The sequence below is a fragment of the Xylocopa sonorina genome, chromosome 15, assembly GCF_050948175.1.
Source record: "Xylocopa sonorina isolate GNS202 chromosome 15, iyXylSono1_principal, whole genome shotgun sequence".
Taxonomy (NCBI): Eukaryota; Metazoa; Arthropoda; class Insecta; order Hymenoptera; family Apidae; genus Xylocopa; species Xylocopa sonorina.
Window position 1 is genome coordinate 5745625 of NC_135207.1, and position 15946 is coordinate 5761570.

Consider the following 15946-nt stretch of genomic DNA (forward strand, 5'->3'; position numbering starts at 1 on the left):
TTCGTTTTGATCGCGTCGCGAATTTCATCTCAGTTCTTAGTTGAAATTAGTCTCTCTTCTTAACTTTAACTTAACTTAATTTTGTCATCGCCTTTAATATCGTACCGTAGAACACTTTAATTTTGCTAAAGTGTCAGTAGATTCATTTTAGAAGTTTCACTTTGGGTAAGATAATGGCATTTCTAATCATCCCTTTCGTAAAGTCCATACTGCAATCTCTAAAATCTATGTTTGATTTTGGAGAATGTATTATGGATTCCGGTTTCAAATTAAGAAGTAGAGTCAGTCCTCGGTACCTTCTGTACCGAGAACACACAGATGTAATGGAGGGTGGATGGGATTTAGGGAAATAGGGATGGGTCCCTGCGTAGTCACCTCCACGGGGTGGACCTGGGTACTTGGTAACGTTTTCGAGAGAACAGTCTCTCAAAAACGGTATCATGCTAAGGACTACGCGCGTAGATTTAAGTTTTTTACAGCAGAAATTTCAGCAAACATTTTCCAAGTCCTTTTCAGGACTTTGAAACATTCAATTGGATTGCAATTTTTATAATCAGTTAAGTTTAGGAATTCTCTGTTACCTTTGTTCAGCTTTTTTATTCCTCGCAATAGAGAGAACATAGACACACTGAATTAATTACCTATTTTATTTATTCTATAACAAATGTTAACATAGGATTGATACGAAAACATGCCAGAGTAGTCAAATGGAAAATCGAAGGGGCGAGTGAAGTAGGATATCGACAATGGAACGAATCAATCAGCTTCCCAGCTTTTCTCGGGCCCTGGGAACACCACCGGAAATAAGTGCAAAATAGTATGTGCGCGCGCGCAAGAGAGAGAGAGAGCCCAGTCTCAAAGGTTGAACTCGGTTCCTCGAAATTGATTCTCCGCAAAAGGTCATACGGTTGCTTCCAAATGTCCAAGGAATGAGGGGTTGCGTTTCGCCGTGAATTTCCGTGAGTCTCGATAAAGGGAGGAGGGTGATAGTGACAGGGACGAAGCAAAGGGATGCTCGTTGCTCGTGGGAAATCCTTGTCGTCTAACCCTGTTGTCGTTCGGGGTTGCTGGCGTTCGTGGAAGAACAGGAAATTCCCTGGAATGGAAAAGGAATAATGCGATGATATCAATTTTCTGGTCGGCGGCCGCGCAATCGAAGGAACCATTTCGAAAATCACGATTTTCGGATAAATCCATTCTCGTACGAAATAACAGAGATCCGTGCTGGAAAACAGCAAACGCATCGCAGTAAATTCACGCGCGTGTAACGATCGATTTTATTTGGCGAACGGAGTGGCGTTGTTTTTAATTCTAACTGGAATTAATGAATCGTACATACACGCATACATATACTGCTACATCATTTTCAATGGCGAAGGAATCATTGTTCAATTTAACTAGCCATTGTTCATTTAAGAATCGATTATAAAAGCACAGCTCGTCAGAGTTCCACGAGTAACGATCATCAGAAAAATACTTTAACTTTGCTATCAATTTAGCTAAACACTTTTCCACATAAATGCGCGGATTCTCTCCTGTTTAAATTTCGCATAATTGAGCTATATATTTCTTTTTTTTTTTGCGACGAGCATAGAGATAGCAAACGATGAGAAAGGAGCGCGTAATTTGACGCGGAAGAGAGCGGTTGCAGGCGAGGATGGAAGAAAGTTTTAGATCGCGTGTCGTCCGACGAGATTTTAATTCAACTTCGGTCGTTAATCGCGCCGCGTTGGAAACGGAATTAATTAAAGCTGCTTAACGGTCGAGCCCGGGCAATTATTGGATTTACAACGCTATCGCTAGCAGGGGGGTTAAGCTGATATGCCGATGAATCGCGCGCCGGTTTTCCAAGCAGCTCTCTGAATACCCCGATAAAACTCGTTTGTGTTGATCGGCCTTTACGATCCTGCCGCGATCGACGATGTTTGAAGCGGCTGAGACCGGACTGCAATTTTAATCGTCCCTCTCTGACATCTAATTACACCTACTGCACCGACTCTCCGCTCGAAAAACATCAAATTACGACGATGAAAATAGAAAAATGTTCCATTCCACAGGAGAAATTGATGAAAACATAATTGCTTGCATAATAAGTTCTGTTAAAATTACAACTCGTCCGATGTCGCGTGATAGAAAAATTCTGCTCGTTAAAGAAGCAGAAGAAAATGAATAAAAATACAATTTTGTCGCGCGAATAAAATTATACAACATTTAACGCGGTGTTAGTTTATTGGTAGATTGCGCGGACGTTCGCGCGTTTATAGAGAATTAAAATGTGCGTAAAAATACAGGATACATGTGGCATAGAAAATCGTGCGAAACGTGCGAGCTAAAATACAGGATATAATATTTAGAAGCTGAAACGAGTGTTTATTGCGGCCTCTTGTTCCTTCGAGCGTGTTTAGAAAAATACGGATTAGCATAAATTATAATTTTCACGTGAATTTTCGCTGCTGCCCCGGTTATTACAGGGATGGCGGCGCGTTCTATATATATTTGAAACGCGCGTCGTGGTTGTCGGGGCCTGGAAAAATTGGCCAATAATTCGGTCCCCCCGGGCGATCCCGAATTTGTCGCCGGGCCATAATTTCGAATCGCAAATACTACTCGAACGCAAACACCGCGCTGGCCTTCCGCCGTGAATACCAGCGTTCATTATCGCGTGGCCATAAACTCGTCGACGCGTCAGCCTGACAGTGGGGCCATTCGCCGGCAGTTCGTTGACCAGTGATCCAAAATCGACGATCTCTCTATTCCACCAAGCATTTTACAATTAACATGTTTCGTTCATTTCTGTTGCAAATCGTGATAATGTGTTTCTTACCGCGGCGAAGCGAAAGTATCCTCCTCTACCCCGAGAGGACGTTGTTTCAGGTAATTACTGATTAGTGAAAAAAACGGTACCGACACGCGACGCGTTGTTTAATCATCCCGCGCGATGCTCGCCACGCGGTTTTGTCCGGTGGAATTTACTTTTTCCAAATTGCTCGGTAGCGTCCACCAGCCTGGAGCCGCGAAATCGTAAATGCCACGTATGTATACCGTAACGTCTCTTCATCTTCGTTGGTTTAGTATACTTTCTGCTTCGTCTATCCTTCTGTCGTGCCTGCAGAAACTCGTCCAAGTGTTTCGCAATATTCTCATTATGTTTTGTATCTCACAATTAGATCTCGTTAATATCAGTAATAAATTGTTATTATCATAGTCGCAATAATAGATTAATTGGTCAGTTTCAACATTTTCGCATCTTAGAGTTCAAATCTAGTATTCGTTATCTTTCAGTAAAACAGAACAATTCATGGAAGAACATTGGAAGCTTTCTTTCTGATTGTTCTAAATGATTAGAGTTAGTTAAAATCATGAAGAACTTGTATCACTCTGTCTTTCGAGTACAGATTCTTGACCGATCCAATTCCACCCCCAAACCAGCCATCTTTAAACAGTATCAATCAAAGCGTCGCGAGGGTAGCCGCCATTTCAGAACAGAAACATTCATCAACCGTCGGGAATAAACCTGTCTAGAAACCCACCAATGTTTCTTATCTCCTTAGGCAGCCCGCGAAATTTATTAACCCCGTTCTCCCCAGCTAATGAGCGTTCCATCGCGAGACCTCGTCTAATTAGATCGCGTCCTCCGTTCGCATTGAATTCGAGATGCTTCCTGTTACAAGACGGTTAGTAAACCAATCGATTCGCGACCCAGTGGCGCGACTCTTCTTTGATCGGATGGTTTTCACGGACGGTTTGAATAAGGAATCCCTCGAAAGGGACATTTAAAAGGTCCATTCCGCGGGGCTGCAACCGGCTGGCTCTTAAATAAACGAGCCGTATGCAAAGACACCGGATCCGGGGCCATGAAACGAAAGATCGGTCTTCCAGGGTTCTCGCGAAGCGGTTACTCATCGTTTAATAAGACGCGATTGGCACTCGAGTGTTTGATAAACTATTCCTTTGCGTCCGCTGGCCCTTGCTGGCATACTCAGCTTCGCTGACAGGCCGCTTACCTACTTATTTCGACGGCTGTCTTCTCGCGGAGCCAGTCGTCTAGTTCTCGTCTTTATCCGATTACCGTAATTGGTTTACTTTTCTTGCCACGGTTCACGATCGTTGACCAGAACGCGGCGGAAGTTACGGGGGTAATTTTAAACGGTTTTTATTTCCCCGCGGGTACGGCTCGGACGTATTCTCTTGACTCCAGATCCTCGTAACCGGGCAGCGAGTTTATGGAACAAGCGAATCCCGTTTCCGGGAAACCTCTCTCTCTCTCTCTCTCTCTTTCCACCGTTCGATGTCAAGATCCACTTTGCCACTTCCTTCGTTTTCGTAGCTTCGTTGCGGTTTCCGGATATTTTCCTCTGGCGCGCGCGGGGGGCTCGGTTCTCACGGAAACCGCCCCTCGATGTTGCACCGGGGAATTCGCGGCCGCTACGGGGCCAACATTCACCTACCACGAAATTGGAATTTCGCGTATAGTTAGTTGAAAGTCGGGTAGGCCATTCGCGTCTTCATCGAGAGCTTATTGGTTTCGGGTTTTTAGAAATTGCTCCCTCACTCGAGTAGAGTTTCCTTTTATATGGAAACTGCTTTCACTCTTTTTGTAATTAGAAACTTCTTTGTACGAATTCGAGGTTTACAAGCGTTGGATCGTGTCATTTGCGATTTATATCTCGATTCGACATCGTTCTTCGGTATTTAATACAATAATACATTTCAAGACGCGCCTCTGAAAATTGTCGGTATTTTTGGGAATGTAAGAGAACAAGATCCAGTTGGAAAAATTCAGATCGTAGACGGGGGTTGTAAAAATATTATTGCAGACGGGGATTTAAGTTCCCATAAATCCGTACAAAAATGTCTCCGTATTCTACTCGCAAGCATTTAAACAGGTGAACCCGTGGCCGTCGTACAAAACCGTATCTCCCTATTGGGGTTCCCAGAATTCCAGGGAATTCCGTTCTCAAACTCACGCGAAACTTCCGCGAGCACAGCAAGCTGTGCGCATACACACACACACACACACTTCCGTTCTTTTGCAGCGAAGAAAGTTGTTTCGCCAGAGAACCGATCGCGACTGGTTCCGTCCAACGTTCCTCAGCTTGGGTTCCATTTTGCAGATCACGCTCGGCATCTCGGTCCCGGTCTCGATGAACAAAAGGGGCGGCGTGTCGTTCTCGTCCGGATTCCAATTCAATTACCAACTTCCGTCGAACTTGTCGCAGCTCGAGCCTACAATAATACCTGCCAGGCTGGCGAGGGACTTGAACCTGCAGGACACTTACGTGGCCATCGAGAATTTATTGAATCGGTGAGTAGCCGGCGATTGCCAGGATTCGTTCGCGCACGATCAGAAGCGCCTCGATTAGAAACTGTAAGTGCGCTAATTTAGAGCAGCGCGTCCCAAAGCGAGTCGAGAAGTTGTTTCATAGACGGATATCTGAAATATCTGACCCTTTCACACCGTGCGATGCTTATACATAGAAATTCAATCGTTTGGTAGAATATTTAACATCGTTGAAACATTCAATTTTGGGACATTTTTAAGAAACGTGCCACATATCTCTTGGAGTCGCTTAATTTAATACAAGAAGAGGTATTGGCTAGTCAGAGTGACGTTAAGTTGAGTTTAGATTACAGTCATTACTCGCAGGATGATCGTTGTAGGTAATGATTATTGATAAAATTGATAATTAAATTTATTCGCGAGGCAATGTTCGTGCAGTGTTGAAGAGGATGAGTAATATGTTTGCGCGTTGGCAGGGTAGAAATTCGGGGCGACCCGGTTCGAGTCATTTAGAAGCTCGCGGGACCAATGACCGTTGGTCCGAGTGTCGAATCGGAAGAATAAGCGGCGCATTGTCGCTGGCAATTGCCCGATGAATCGGTAAACACGGCTAGAAGCGAACGAATAAATTCGTAATTAACCGAACACCGGAATTGGCCGCGATCGTTCCTGTGGACGCTTAATGAAATTCCATTTTCTAGTCGAGGATCATCCAGCCGTGGCTCGCCACATTCGTGTTTATCGTCGATGGGGTGCACAATGGGTCGCTGATTACGCGAAACAAACGGAAAGCGGGGCTTCGAATCGCGCGTGTATGCGCCGTCGTTCGAAGCGTAATTTTAACATTACTCGCGATCACGTTTGCACGAAGACAATGTACGCGACGAATAATCGATGGTAATCGCGTGCGAAGGGGCGGAGACGCGATGAATCACTCGAGAAAGATCCTAGGCGATTATCACGAGCGGTCAACAAGGGATATTTCGTCGCGAGGGTTGGGGCGAGTGTCGCGAGGCTGAGATCAAAGGGCCAGGGAAACTCGAACGTAAATTAATTGGGACATAAGGCAATTACTCCGCCTTGGAAGAGACAGGTCGAGGCGCGTAGGTAACAAGCGGATGACTCCACTTTGGAAGCCCGGTGCGGAAGTTAAGAAAGTGTCATGGCTGATTTCGCGTTGACGAGGGGATGCTGTTGCGTGAAATGGATCGTCAGCTGGTTCAATGAGGTGAATTGCTCGCCACGATACTTTTATGGAGATTCATTCATCAGATCTTGATGAATGCGACCCTCTGATTCACTGTCAATTGTTTCGAAACTGACTGCGAATGGTATGCTGTCGATTAGATTTGGTAAAATTGCAATTCTCAAGAACTGCCAATTCATTTTTAAGTAAAGAGTTGATTAGAAGAGAATATTAAGTTCTTATTTAGTGGCAAAATGGAGAAGCTAGGCACATTTTGTCAAAGTACTCGCCTTATTTCAGTTTGACGGTGGCGGTCTGACCACACAAGGGGTTGTTCCACTAGCAACGATATCGACTCGCATACATTAAACCTCAACTATAACATAAAAGTAATTTTAGCGTGCACTACGTTGCAACGTGGTTTCCCACATCCTCGCGTGAAATCTCGTACGTAATCCGGAACTATGTAATCAACCCCTAAAGTCGACTCGCGGAGGGTAAAAGAATTAATCGCGACGCAGTCGTTTGGTACGAATTACGCTCGATGCTATTCCAAGCGATAAAAAAGAAACTCGCTAATTTTACTCACGTTACGCGCATCTTTCGTTGAGACGTAAAATGGCGAGCAAATCTTCGACGCGCCAGTAGGTAACTCCGCTGCGAGCACTTAAACTAATTCGAAATTTGCATCCCTCCCGTAGCGGTACATAATTTTATTCGAGGCGAGTCGTCGAACTACGGCCGGGCAAGGGGGTGTATAATGAATTTCCCGGATAGGAACGGGGGCGAAGAAGTACGGGACACGCTTAAGAATTCCCTTTCACCGTTTTATAAAACCAATATAATCTCGTGGCTGCACGGTTCGCCATCTAGCCTGGGCACTATGCGACTCGTTGATAAAATTACTACTACTTCGCGGTCGAATTACAGAAATGGCGGAGACCGTTTCCAAAGGGGGAGAGCACGGAGAAACGAAAAAGAAAAAACGAAAGGGAGGAGAGAAGTGTTAAATGTAAATGGGCGAGAAGGAGTGCAGGTGAGAAAGGGGTGGAAATGAAAATTGATCGTTCCGTCTGTTCAGGCAGGGTTGGAGGGACGGCAGGGAGTGTCTTCTAAGGACCATTTGCGAACTAGCGGAGACGCCATTTACCAGGACACGCGGGGACATCCTCGAGGAGGTGATCCACTTAATTTTAACGTAAGTTCGTTGGAACGAATCGCGCTTTGACTCCCGCGCCGAGAGTACACCGTCGCCGCGCGTACGCTCTCGCGAAACGAAATTCATTTCTTGAGGAGCTTCCGGTTAATGAATTCCGTTGGAAGTCCCTAATGGCTGTCCTGCCCGCTTACGACGAAATAGGACGACGGCGTCGCGTAACGAAGCACGAATAGACTGGCGATAATGCAGTAAATCCATGCTGCGCCGGGGCGCGCGGCCCCGTTTACCCACTTTGGGGACGCGTTCTTTCAAATTGTCGCTCTTAACCCTTTCATTATAGCTGTCGCAGCGGTAAAAACGTTCGCTCGCTGGCTGGATTCGCGTGGTGTTGTCTCGTTAGCGTCGTTCCCTCGCGCCATTACACGTGTGCATCTACGATGATTAAACATTATCAATTTAAACGCGACAGCTTCGAAATTGCGAGAGTAGCAGAGGAACTTTTTAAAATCCCTTCAATCGTCGAAGAGCGGTCGATAATAACAGAAATTAATTTTTCTCTGATTTAGATAGCTGTGTAATAAGTATTTTCTTCAATGGTATCAAATTCTTCTTTCGATTCCAAAACTCCACTGTACGCTTTAAAACAGTAATTCACGATGGAACGAGCTTCAACGAAAGCTATCTCTCTCGCAACGAGTCGAAGCATCGCGAAACGAAGTCTCGTTAAAAAATGCAGCTCGCAGAAATATTCGCAGCTCGATTGCAGGGCGAGAGCGTAAAGGGTGCACGTGGGCAGCGAGGTAACGAGGGAAGATCGGATTAGTGGCCGATCGGTAGTCGAACAAGTCGAATCTGTTGGTCAGACGGGTGGCAGAGGGACACCGGGTACCGGGAATTTGCCATTCTGCGCGCAGCCGCGCGTATTCGAAGGAAATTGCAACCGAGTCCCAGCGAGTGCCGCTCTAATTGCGACGAAGTTAGGCGCGTGCATTAAGCTGCTAATGGAAGGTGTTTCGCGTAGGTTTTCCCTTTGTGCCGTCCCACGGTGTGTACACACGCGTCACTGGCAAAATTTCCACCGACGTAATCCCGCAGCTACGCTCGCGGAACAATCGGTGGCTAACGCGAGTCCGTTGCGGATAATGCCGACTGCAGTTCGTGTTAGTCGCGCGATCCCAATTTTCTTTAATCGATCCTCCACACTTCTCCCCTTCTTTAACCCTTCATTTTCAATTTTTTTTATTGCTAGAAACCAAAGTCATTTCTTGTATAGAAGGGTCTTTGCGTGAAGAAATGGTTAGAGTGAAAGGGTTAACGCGATGATTTACAAAAAAATTTACATTCGACAAAATCGCTGTCGTCCTCGTCGAAAGTGGACGAACAATCAACTCAGCAACTATTTTATCGTGTAAAAAAGTAGCCAATCGATGCACGCTGGTAGACAGTTAGAAAAAGAGAAAGATCGCTTCTGTTTTAACGCCCTCGTGGAAACATTTACCGAAGGGTAACCGAAATTTCCCTCGCAGGCCAAGCGAGGACTTGCCAGCGACGGCTAATTCCACTCATCGGAGCGTCGATCAATTGTATTGGGAGGCGGAACGATTGGGAAGATCTGGCGGTGACTGCATCCTGGCTTATCCCGATTGCATCGAGTCACCCATCGAAACGTTCACGGATATCGCATTCCCTTAGGGGACGGTGCGTTTAAAACGTCGACTTTGGAAGCCCGCATTGATTTCGACCCAGCCACGCGGTCCTACGATCCTGCCCAGGATACTCGTGTATTGTTTATCGGCCCGTCTATCCACGGCTCAGCGATCCGTTGAATTTTTAACGCCCCGTTAAAATCATCGCGAGACGGATCGGCTCCTCCGAGAGCGAACGATATTTCTGTGTCTGTCGCGGGGGTCGTTCGAGGAGCTCGCGCCAGCGACTTCATCATAAAAGAATTTATTACGGAGGAGTTTCGACAGCGACAAGGAACAGTGCTAAGTAAATTTCGCTGTTGGAGCTGCCGCGTTGCCCTAGAAAGCTCCGTGTTCCCAACGCCTTCCGCCTTTCACGCCGTTTACAGCGCGCAATAAAGAGGCTTCTTGTAATTGTACCAGTCAACGTGACTTCCTCCCCTTCGACTAATTTTCCATAACATTTTTTAACGTTATCCTTCGTGTCTCCTGAAGATTTTCATTCCACGCGAATTCGAACGCTCAGATCGTCGCAAGGATCTTCAATAATTTATATTCGAGGAGCTGACACGTTTAAAAAATTACTTGAGTAAGATTTCGTATAAGCTTCACTTGAAAATGGAATTGCGATTGACAATAAAACGCTATATTTAAATATCGCGTTAGAAATATTGATTGTAACAAATTCTACTTAGAATACAATTTATTTGAAACGATATTCCATTTGATTTCGCATTCGTTCCGTAAGAACCAGCCATTTTTGATGGTTTCTCTCGGCTGTCGAATCGGATTGATCGATAAGGCCAGCGTGCTCGCGGCATTCTTTCGAGCATAAGTCGGTTCGATCTTCTAGCCGATCGAAGTCGAGGGCGCGGGAAAGTGGGACGAAAAATGGGGAAAGTCCTAAGTAAATTTCGCTGTCGGTTCTCGCCCTAAAATGGCCAGAGGACGCGACATAGGACCGTTTTAAGCGATCCCCTTTCCACGGTCGAACGCCACCCTGTCCACGTCTATTTCTCCTGGTTCCCGCGGCTGTTTGTCACCGTTTTCCATCGGCCACCACCCCCGGCACGTTCCGCTCCGTCGTTCGTAGACCAAAAACGATCCGTCCATTGTGGCCCCTGCTCGTCTTTCGACGCTCGATTCGAATCCTTGCGGGAATGTAAACGCGTCCACGAAACGACCACCGTTACGGATGGTTCGGTTGACTTTAGAGCCGAGAAATTTCGCTCTGATCTAGATTAACGCGTCGGGTTGTTAGCAGGGGATCGCGAAGGATCGAAGGATCGGCAAACGAATATTTTTCAGCTGAAAATCCGCTGCTGCAGCTCGTTCTGGTTCTTCTGGGATTTTGTACGAGTTGGGACTTGGCGATTTTTAATGGTAACTTTTTTGTGCTCATACTGTCAGTGTTATCGACGATATTATCGTGCGATTATTGTAATTAGATACTCGATTTATTCATTTTTAAGTAAACTTAATCACGTCTCGTGACAGGATCGTACTTAACAGGTTTCCCAGCAGCATACGTGACGCGTTAATTTTACTTTGAGACACCACTGTCATACACGCGTGACACGTTATTGCGAGCGTCTACCTGACACATGAATTAATTACCTAACATTATTGCTCTAAGCTGGTGTCACACGCGCGCGCAAGATACGCCACGAGACACACTCGTTTCCCCCATTTCACACCTGTTACATACGCAAATGTGACGTACCACGCAAAACTATAATACCCACCAAAACCGCATAGATTGAAGCCTCTACACTTCGCGTGTTAAGCGTGAAAATCCTGCTCCCCTCGAATAGTTACAAGTAATCGCGGTCACGCGTGCACTTTGCTCGGAAAGATCATTCGCGAGTAACGATTCGAGATCCTTGACCCCGAGCAGTCGAAAATATTTTCCATTCGCTCGTGTTCTCTCGTACCAGAGAAGAACTCTAACGAACGAGCAAAACACGAAACGGTCCGGTCGGTCGAGAAATCGCGTTTGTTTCTTTTCTTCATTAACGAGTCGCGGTGGACGAGGAAAGGTGCCGGGTTCGTCGTTCGCCTGGCAAGGACAGAAAATTAGCCCGTTCGGCTGGCCACAGTCGGCCGTGGTCGCTTCCACAGTGTAACTATGCGGCCAGCTGACAGACGATACGTTAATTTCGTGAACGGACCGTAGAACACCGCTCGACAGACTCCGCGCGGCGTGTTCTCGCGACAGTTGCACCCCTTTGTGCCACGGGGAGCGAAATTGCCTTCGAGATTGGCCCGCCGGAGGTTCTTTCATCTTCCAGAGGTGAGTGAAATATTCTTAGCGAGACTCGACGCCACGGATGGCTGCGAAGTCGCGTTTTAAAGGGCCTCGGGGAGGGTAGATTGGAAACGCTTGTAAACTTATATAGAATTCGGAAAATTCGCGATTAATCTCTGTTCGTGAGCAGAATCGCGGAGACGAACGCGTAGCGACGATGCCAGTCGTTTGGATGAACCTGGATTGGAGAGCGCTGTTCTTGTTGCTGGTCTTGGAGATGGGACGAGTCCAGGGGGATGAAAAGGAGTTGCGTCGAGAGGAGAGGCAAGCGTTGTATCCGCCACCCCTTGTTAATCCTTACGGTGGCAGTGTCAAGGTATTTATTTGTATTTAGCGAGAGCTGCGAGTTAATTTTGTAACGTCGAATTCGAAGTGGATGGTATGGTAGTTACTTTACGGAGGCACTCGAGTATCAATTTACCTTTTTATCGAGAGTTTTTGGAAGAATATTTCGTAATCGTATCGTTACTGTACCGTGATTTTTGGACAGTGATAACAGTCGAGCAGTAATTAGACTGGAACGGAGTTATTACTGTATAATTGCACCAGTGTTGGTTCAACTAATTAACTCATCTTTACCAGACGCAACATCTTCGTGACACAAGCGACGTTATGCGAAAACTGTGACAAGAGATTCTTAAATCCAATTAACCGACAATCATCAACGATCAGATTTCGAATGGATCACAATTTTCGTGCAGTGATCACGCTAGAGTAATAACGGTGGTTAATGGAATTGCTCCATAATTACAGCAGTGCTCGCTCGCCTAATTGTCCCATTTCACTCGGAATAACGTCTTTGAGACGCGCACGGAACGGCAATAAGGCTCGCGAAATAATCAGCCGGCAATTTGGACTTGGAGTAAATTCGTCATTTCCGCGCGGCGATAATGCGTGGCTGGTTTCATCTGAGATCGCGGGAACGAGGAATATCAATGGCGCACTCGGTCATCGAACTCTGTATTTAAATGAAGCATTATCCAGTCGAACGTAAGAAACGGCAACAAGTTCTCGAGGAATAATTAATAGCGTATCGTTCATAATTAGATTCCGAATGAGCCGTGGTTTTTTGCCCGGTGTGATAATGGTCGCGCAATAATTTACACGTCTCGGGCCGTATCTGGAACACCACCCATACAGAAGATAAACAGGCCCATTTAACAGGGAGCGTGAATGAAAAACGGGAGCGGAACGGCGAGCCCGTCCTGCTTCCTGCTCTCTTTTATTTCTCGTTCGTCTTGTCACATAAATACAGCTGGACGCTCGTAGATCTTGCATATTCAAATTTCGCTACTTCCGGCCCGGATTGCCGGGACGTCCCTCGTACCCTCGCGACGCGCTCGGGGTTGTTCCATTCAGCGTGGTCCCCTGCGACGTCGCTTTGATTAATATCCAGCTACGATCGAGAGGGAAAAATTACGGTGTTCATAATTATGCGTCTTACCTGGATGACAAATTGCGCGTGGAAGACACGGGATCTTTGGTTACCGTTTCGTGGCACGGAGTAACGAAGCGGGCACGTAATTCGAGCTCGACGAGCTCTGGCCGGGAAGAAAAACACGAGACGATGGCTACTTTCAGCGGACTAGTTATTATTTATCTTGGAGCAATTAAAATTTCCTATGCCTCCCTGTCAGACGCGAATTAAGTAGTCGAGCGCTTGTTGGATCTCGTCTGTGGAGAAAAAGTGCTCGAAATCGGAAGTGGAATACAAACTAGACGTAGAATGTCTGGTATAGTTCAGTAGCAGTGAGAAGCGGGCATCAGGGACTTAGGGTGCGAACGCGTTCGTCCTGCTGGAAGTAGCTACGTGGAGACGAGAAGTTTAACCAGGAAGCGCTCCCCGTCCCACTCGCCGCTGATAATTAACTGCTGCCTTATCTACCGTGCCCTCTCAAATTTTCTAATTAAATCGGGAAACTCTTTCTGTAGTTTTCACTTCTTCTTCGCCGGGCAAATGTCCTGATGGACTGTTTGCCTTGGCCTCTGCCGTCGTCCTGCTCCTCGCCCGATTACTCGCACCCTTTCTCGTCGCCAACAGGAAGTAGACTTTGGGGAGTTTAACTGGTGGAATTGGAGGAACGAAATCGATACAGAACACCTCGTTTCGTGCGATGTAATTTGCATTTTTTATTTACTAGAAAAAACTTTTTAGTCGATACATTCGAGTCTTTTATTGGCTGCACAGAAAATGAGTTCGTTTGATCCTCTTGCCTGCATCTCCGTGGAAATCCTGAGGAGAAGCTCAGGTCAACGCGCAGAGTGACTCGTTAGGGTTGAACGGGAGGCGGAAAATCGACGGCGCCCGATCGTCGTGTTTGATTAGCAGATTTTTCGAGCAACAGGAAAGACGATAGCAAATATTTGGCTGGCCTGGAGGGGGCGGGCGCGCGGCGGGCTGTTGGCGTGAAATAAAATTCACCGCGTTTCTGGGTCAGTGTGTATCTAAACACGCGGAGCTGCACTGCGTCAACAGACGGCGCAACTTTAAACGTGAGAAAGAAAAATGGGGAGGAAGTGAAGAGATCTGCAGGGAGGAGCGTAGCCGCTGAATTACTTCCCGCGCCTCCGCGAGGTCTCCCGCGAGCTCTGAACTTCTCGCGACGCGGGCGTATCCTATCGGAGGGACAATTACGAAGCTTCAGCACGCGTTCTCGTCACCATCGTCGAACGATCTACAGAAATCGAGCTGAATTTATTCAACGTCTTCACTTTTAGATCGCGCCACGCAATATTTCGACAGAACCGCGAAATTCAATGGGGTAGTCGCGTAGGGAGAACGAGAGGTTCGTAAACGAGAACTACCTAGTCGTTTCATACATGTAAAATGGAATTTTAAGAATATATAGAGGACCTATAAGAGTAAAGCTAATTTTTAAAGTCGTACATGGACGATTGCCAAGCTATTTCTCGGTATTCACAACTTTCCAAGCAACTCTTTTCTTGAAAAAGTCTAAAATATAATATGATCTCTTGCGACACCATTTCGCCAGGTTTTCGAATATTCCTACACTCTATATCATCGCGTGCACTAAATTTTCTAGGTTGCGAGCCCTTAAAATAACGAAACCTCTCCAAAATCGAATTCGACGGCCACCAAAGGCTAACAAGATGTATACTTATTACATTTCCGTCAAGTTAGTCGTGGGCTTCGCGGTGCCCATACAGATCCCAGGCAGGATACTGGTGTACGGGCAAAACATGCAGTTCCAGTACATGCTGCCGGACAACGCCACCTTCTTCACCAACTACTTCCAGCGGAGCGTACGCCGCAGACGAGCGATCTGGAACGAGAGGGCAGTCATCTTCGATATCCTGCGGCAAGAACTGGACAGGTAGAGCCGCGATTTATTCGAGCCCCGTCCCTCGCGGTTAATTATTGGCAACCTTCGGAATTCGTGATTACGTCACGATCGATAAACCCATATACCGGCTGGAATTCGTAATCGCGCAACAATTAATAATCCACAGCTATGAATAATCAACGAATCGATGCGGTTGTGAATCATTTCGTTACCTCTGTAATTTATCACGATCCACCCTCTCCCGCGCTCGACGCTCGATAGTAATTCGATGACAGCCCCTTTTTTCGCTGCTGACCGATCGGAAGATATTCCGCGCGTTATCGTTACACACGGATGTAACGAATGGTTTAACGAGGGCGCAGGTACACTTTGGAGGGCCTGCGTATATCCTATTATCGCGCGATGGCTGAATTTAATCGCGGCCACGAACACTGTCGTATTTTAAATGTTCACGATATAAACACGCCGCGATGCAATTATTATTTAATGCCGACTGCGTCCCAGTTGGTATTAATTATTGGCGACCACTTTCAGGCGGGATATCGATGGCAAAGAGTGTCTGAAGAAGGACATCTGCGAGGCTGCTGCTACGCCGCTGAAGGACGAGGGGCTGGTCGGCGAACTGTTGCATTTATTGTTAACGTAAGGCAATCTGATAATTTCTCGAACAGATCTTCTTTCTTCTCTTGTTTTTTCTAAAAATTGATGGACGTTTATAGGCGTCGTTTGCGTCTACAATCCAAAACGTTAGACGTCTCTAGAATATGTTAAGATAATTGGAACGATGAAAACATGATTGAACGACAAAAATTTAATTAAAGCGATACAGAGTCAAATGAAGTCGTTCCATTTTCAGCCCGGATTACGAAGACGCTACCGCGATAGACGAAGAGTACCTCGAAGCAGCCATGGCTGGAAGGAAGCACGAGAATTGCTCAACGATTTACCCCTCGTGCCCCCCTGGTCTAGGAATTTTGGACAGGATATCTAAAATTTATTAACTAAAATACGTAGCGTTTTAT

General features: G+C 46.4%; 2 protein-coding genes across 2 annotated transcripts; both read left to right on the forward strand.

The window, feature by feature from the left end:
* The first annotated feature begins 5082 nt into the window (after window positions 1–5082).
* Window positions 5083–9329, forward strand: LOC143430805 (uncharacterized). Its single transcript, XM_076907233.1, has 3 exons — window positions 5083–5305; window positions 7549–7665; window positions 9153–9329. The coding sequence occupies exons 1-3, from the start codon at window positions 5145–5147 to the stop codon at window positions 9316–9318; spliced, it is 444 nt and encodes a 147-aa protein (XP_076763348.1). The 5' UTR covers window positions 5083–5144; the 3' UTR covers window positions 9319–9329.
* Window positions 9330–11776: 2447 nt separating this feature from the next.
* LOC143430679 (uncharacterized) lies at window positions 11777–15925 on the forward strand. Its single transcript, XM_076907057.1, has 4 exons — window positions 11777–11935; window positions 14758–14954; window positions 15459–15566; window positions 15781–15925. The coding sequence occupies exons 1-4, from the start codon at window positions 11777–11779 to the stop codon at window positions 15923–15925; spliced, it is 609 nt and encodes a 202-aa protein (XP_076763172.1).
* The last annotated feature ends 21 nt before the right edge of the window (window positions 15926–15946 follow it).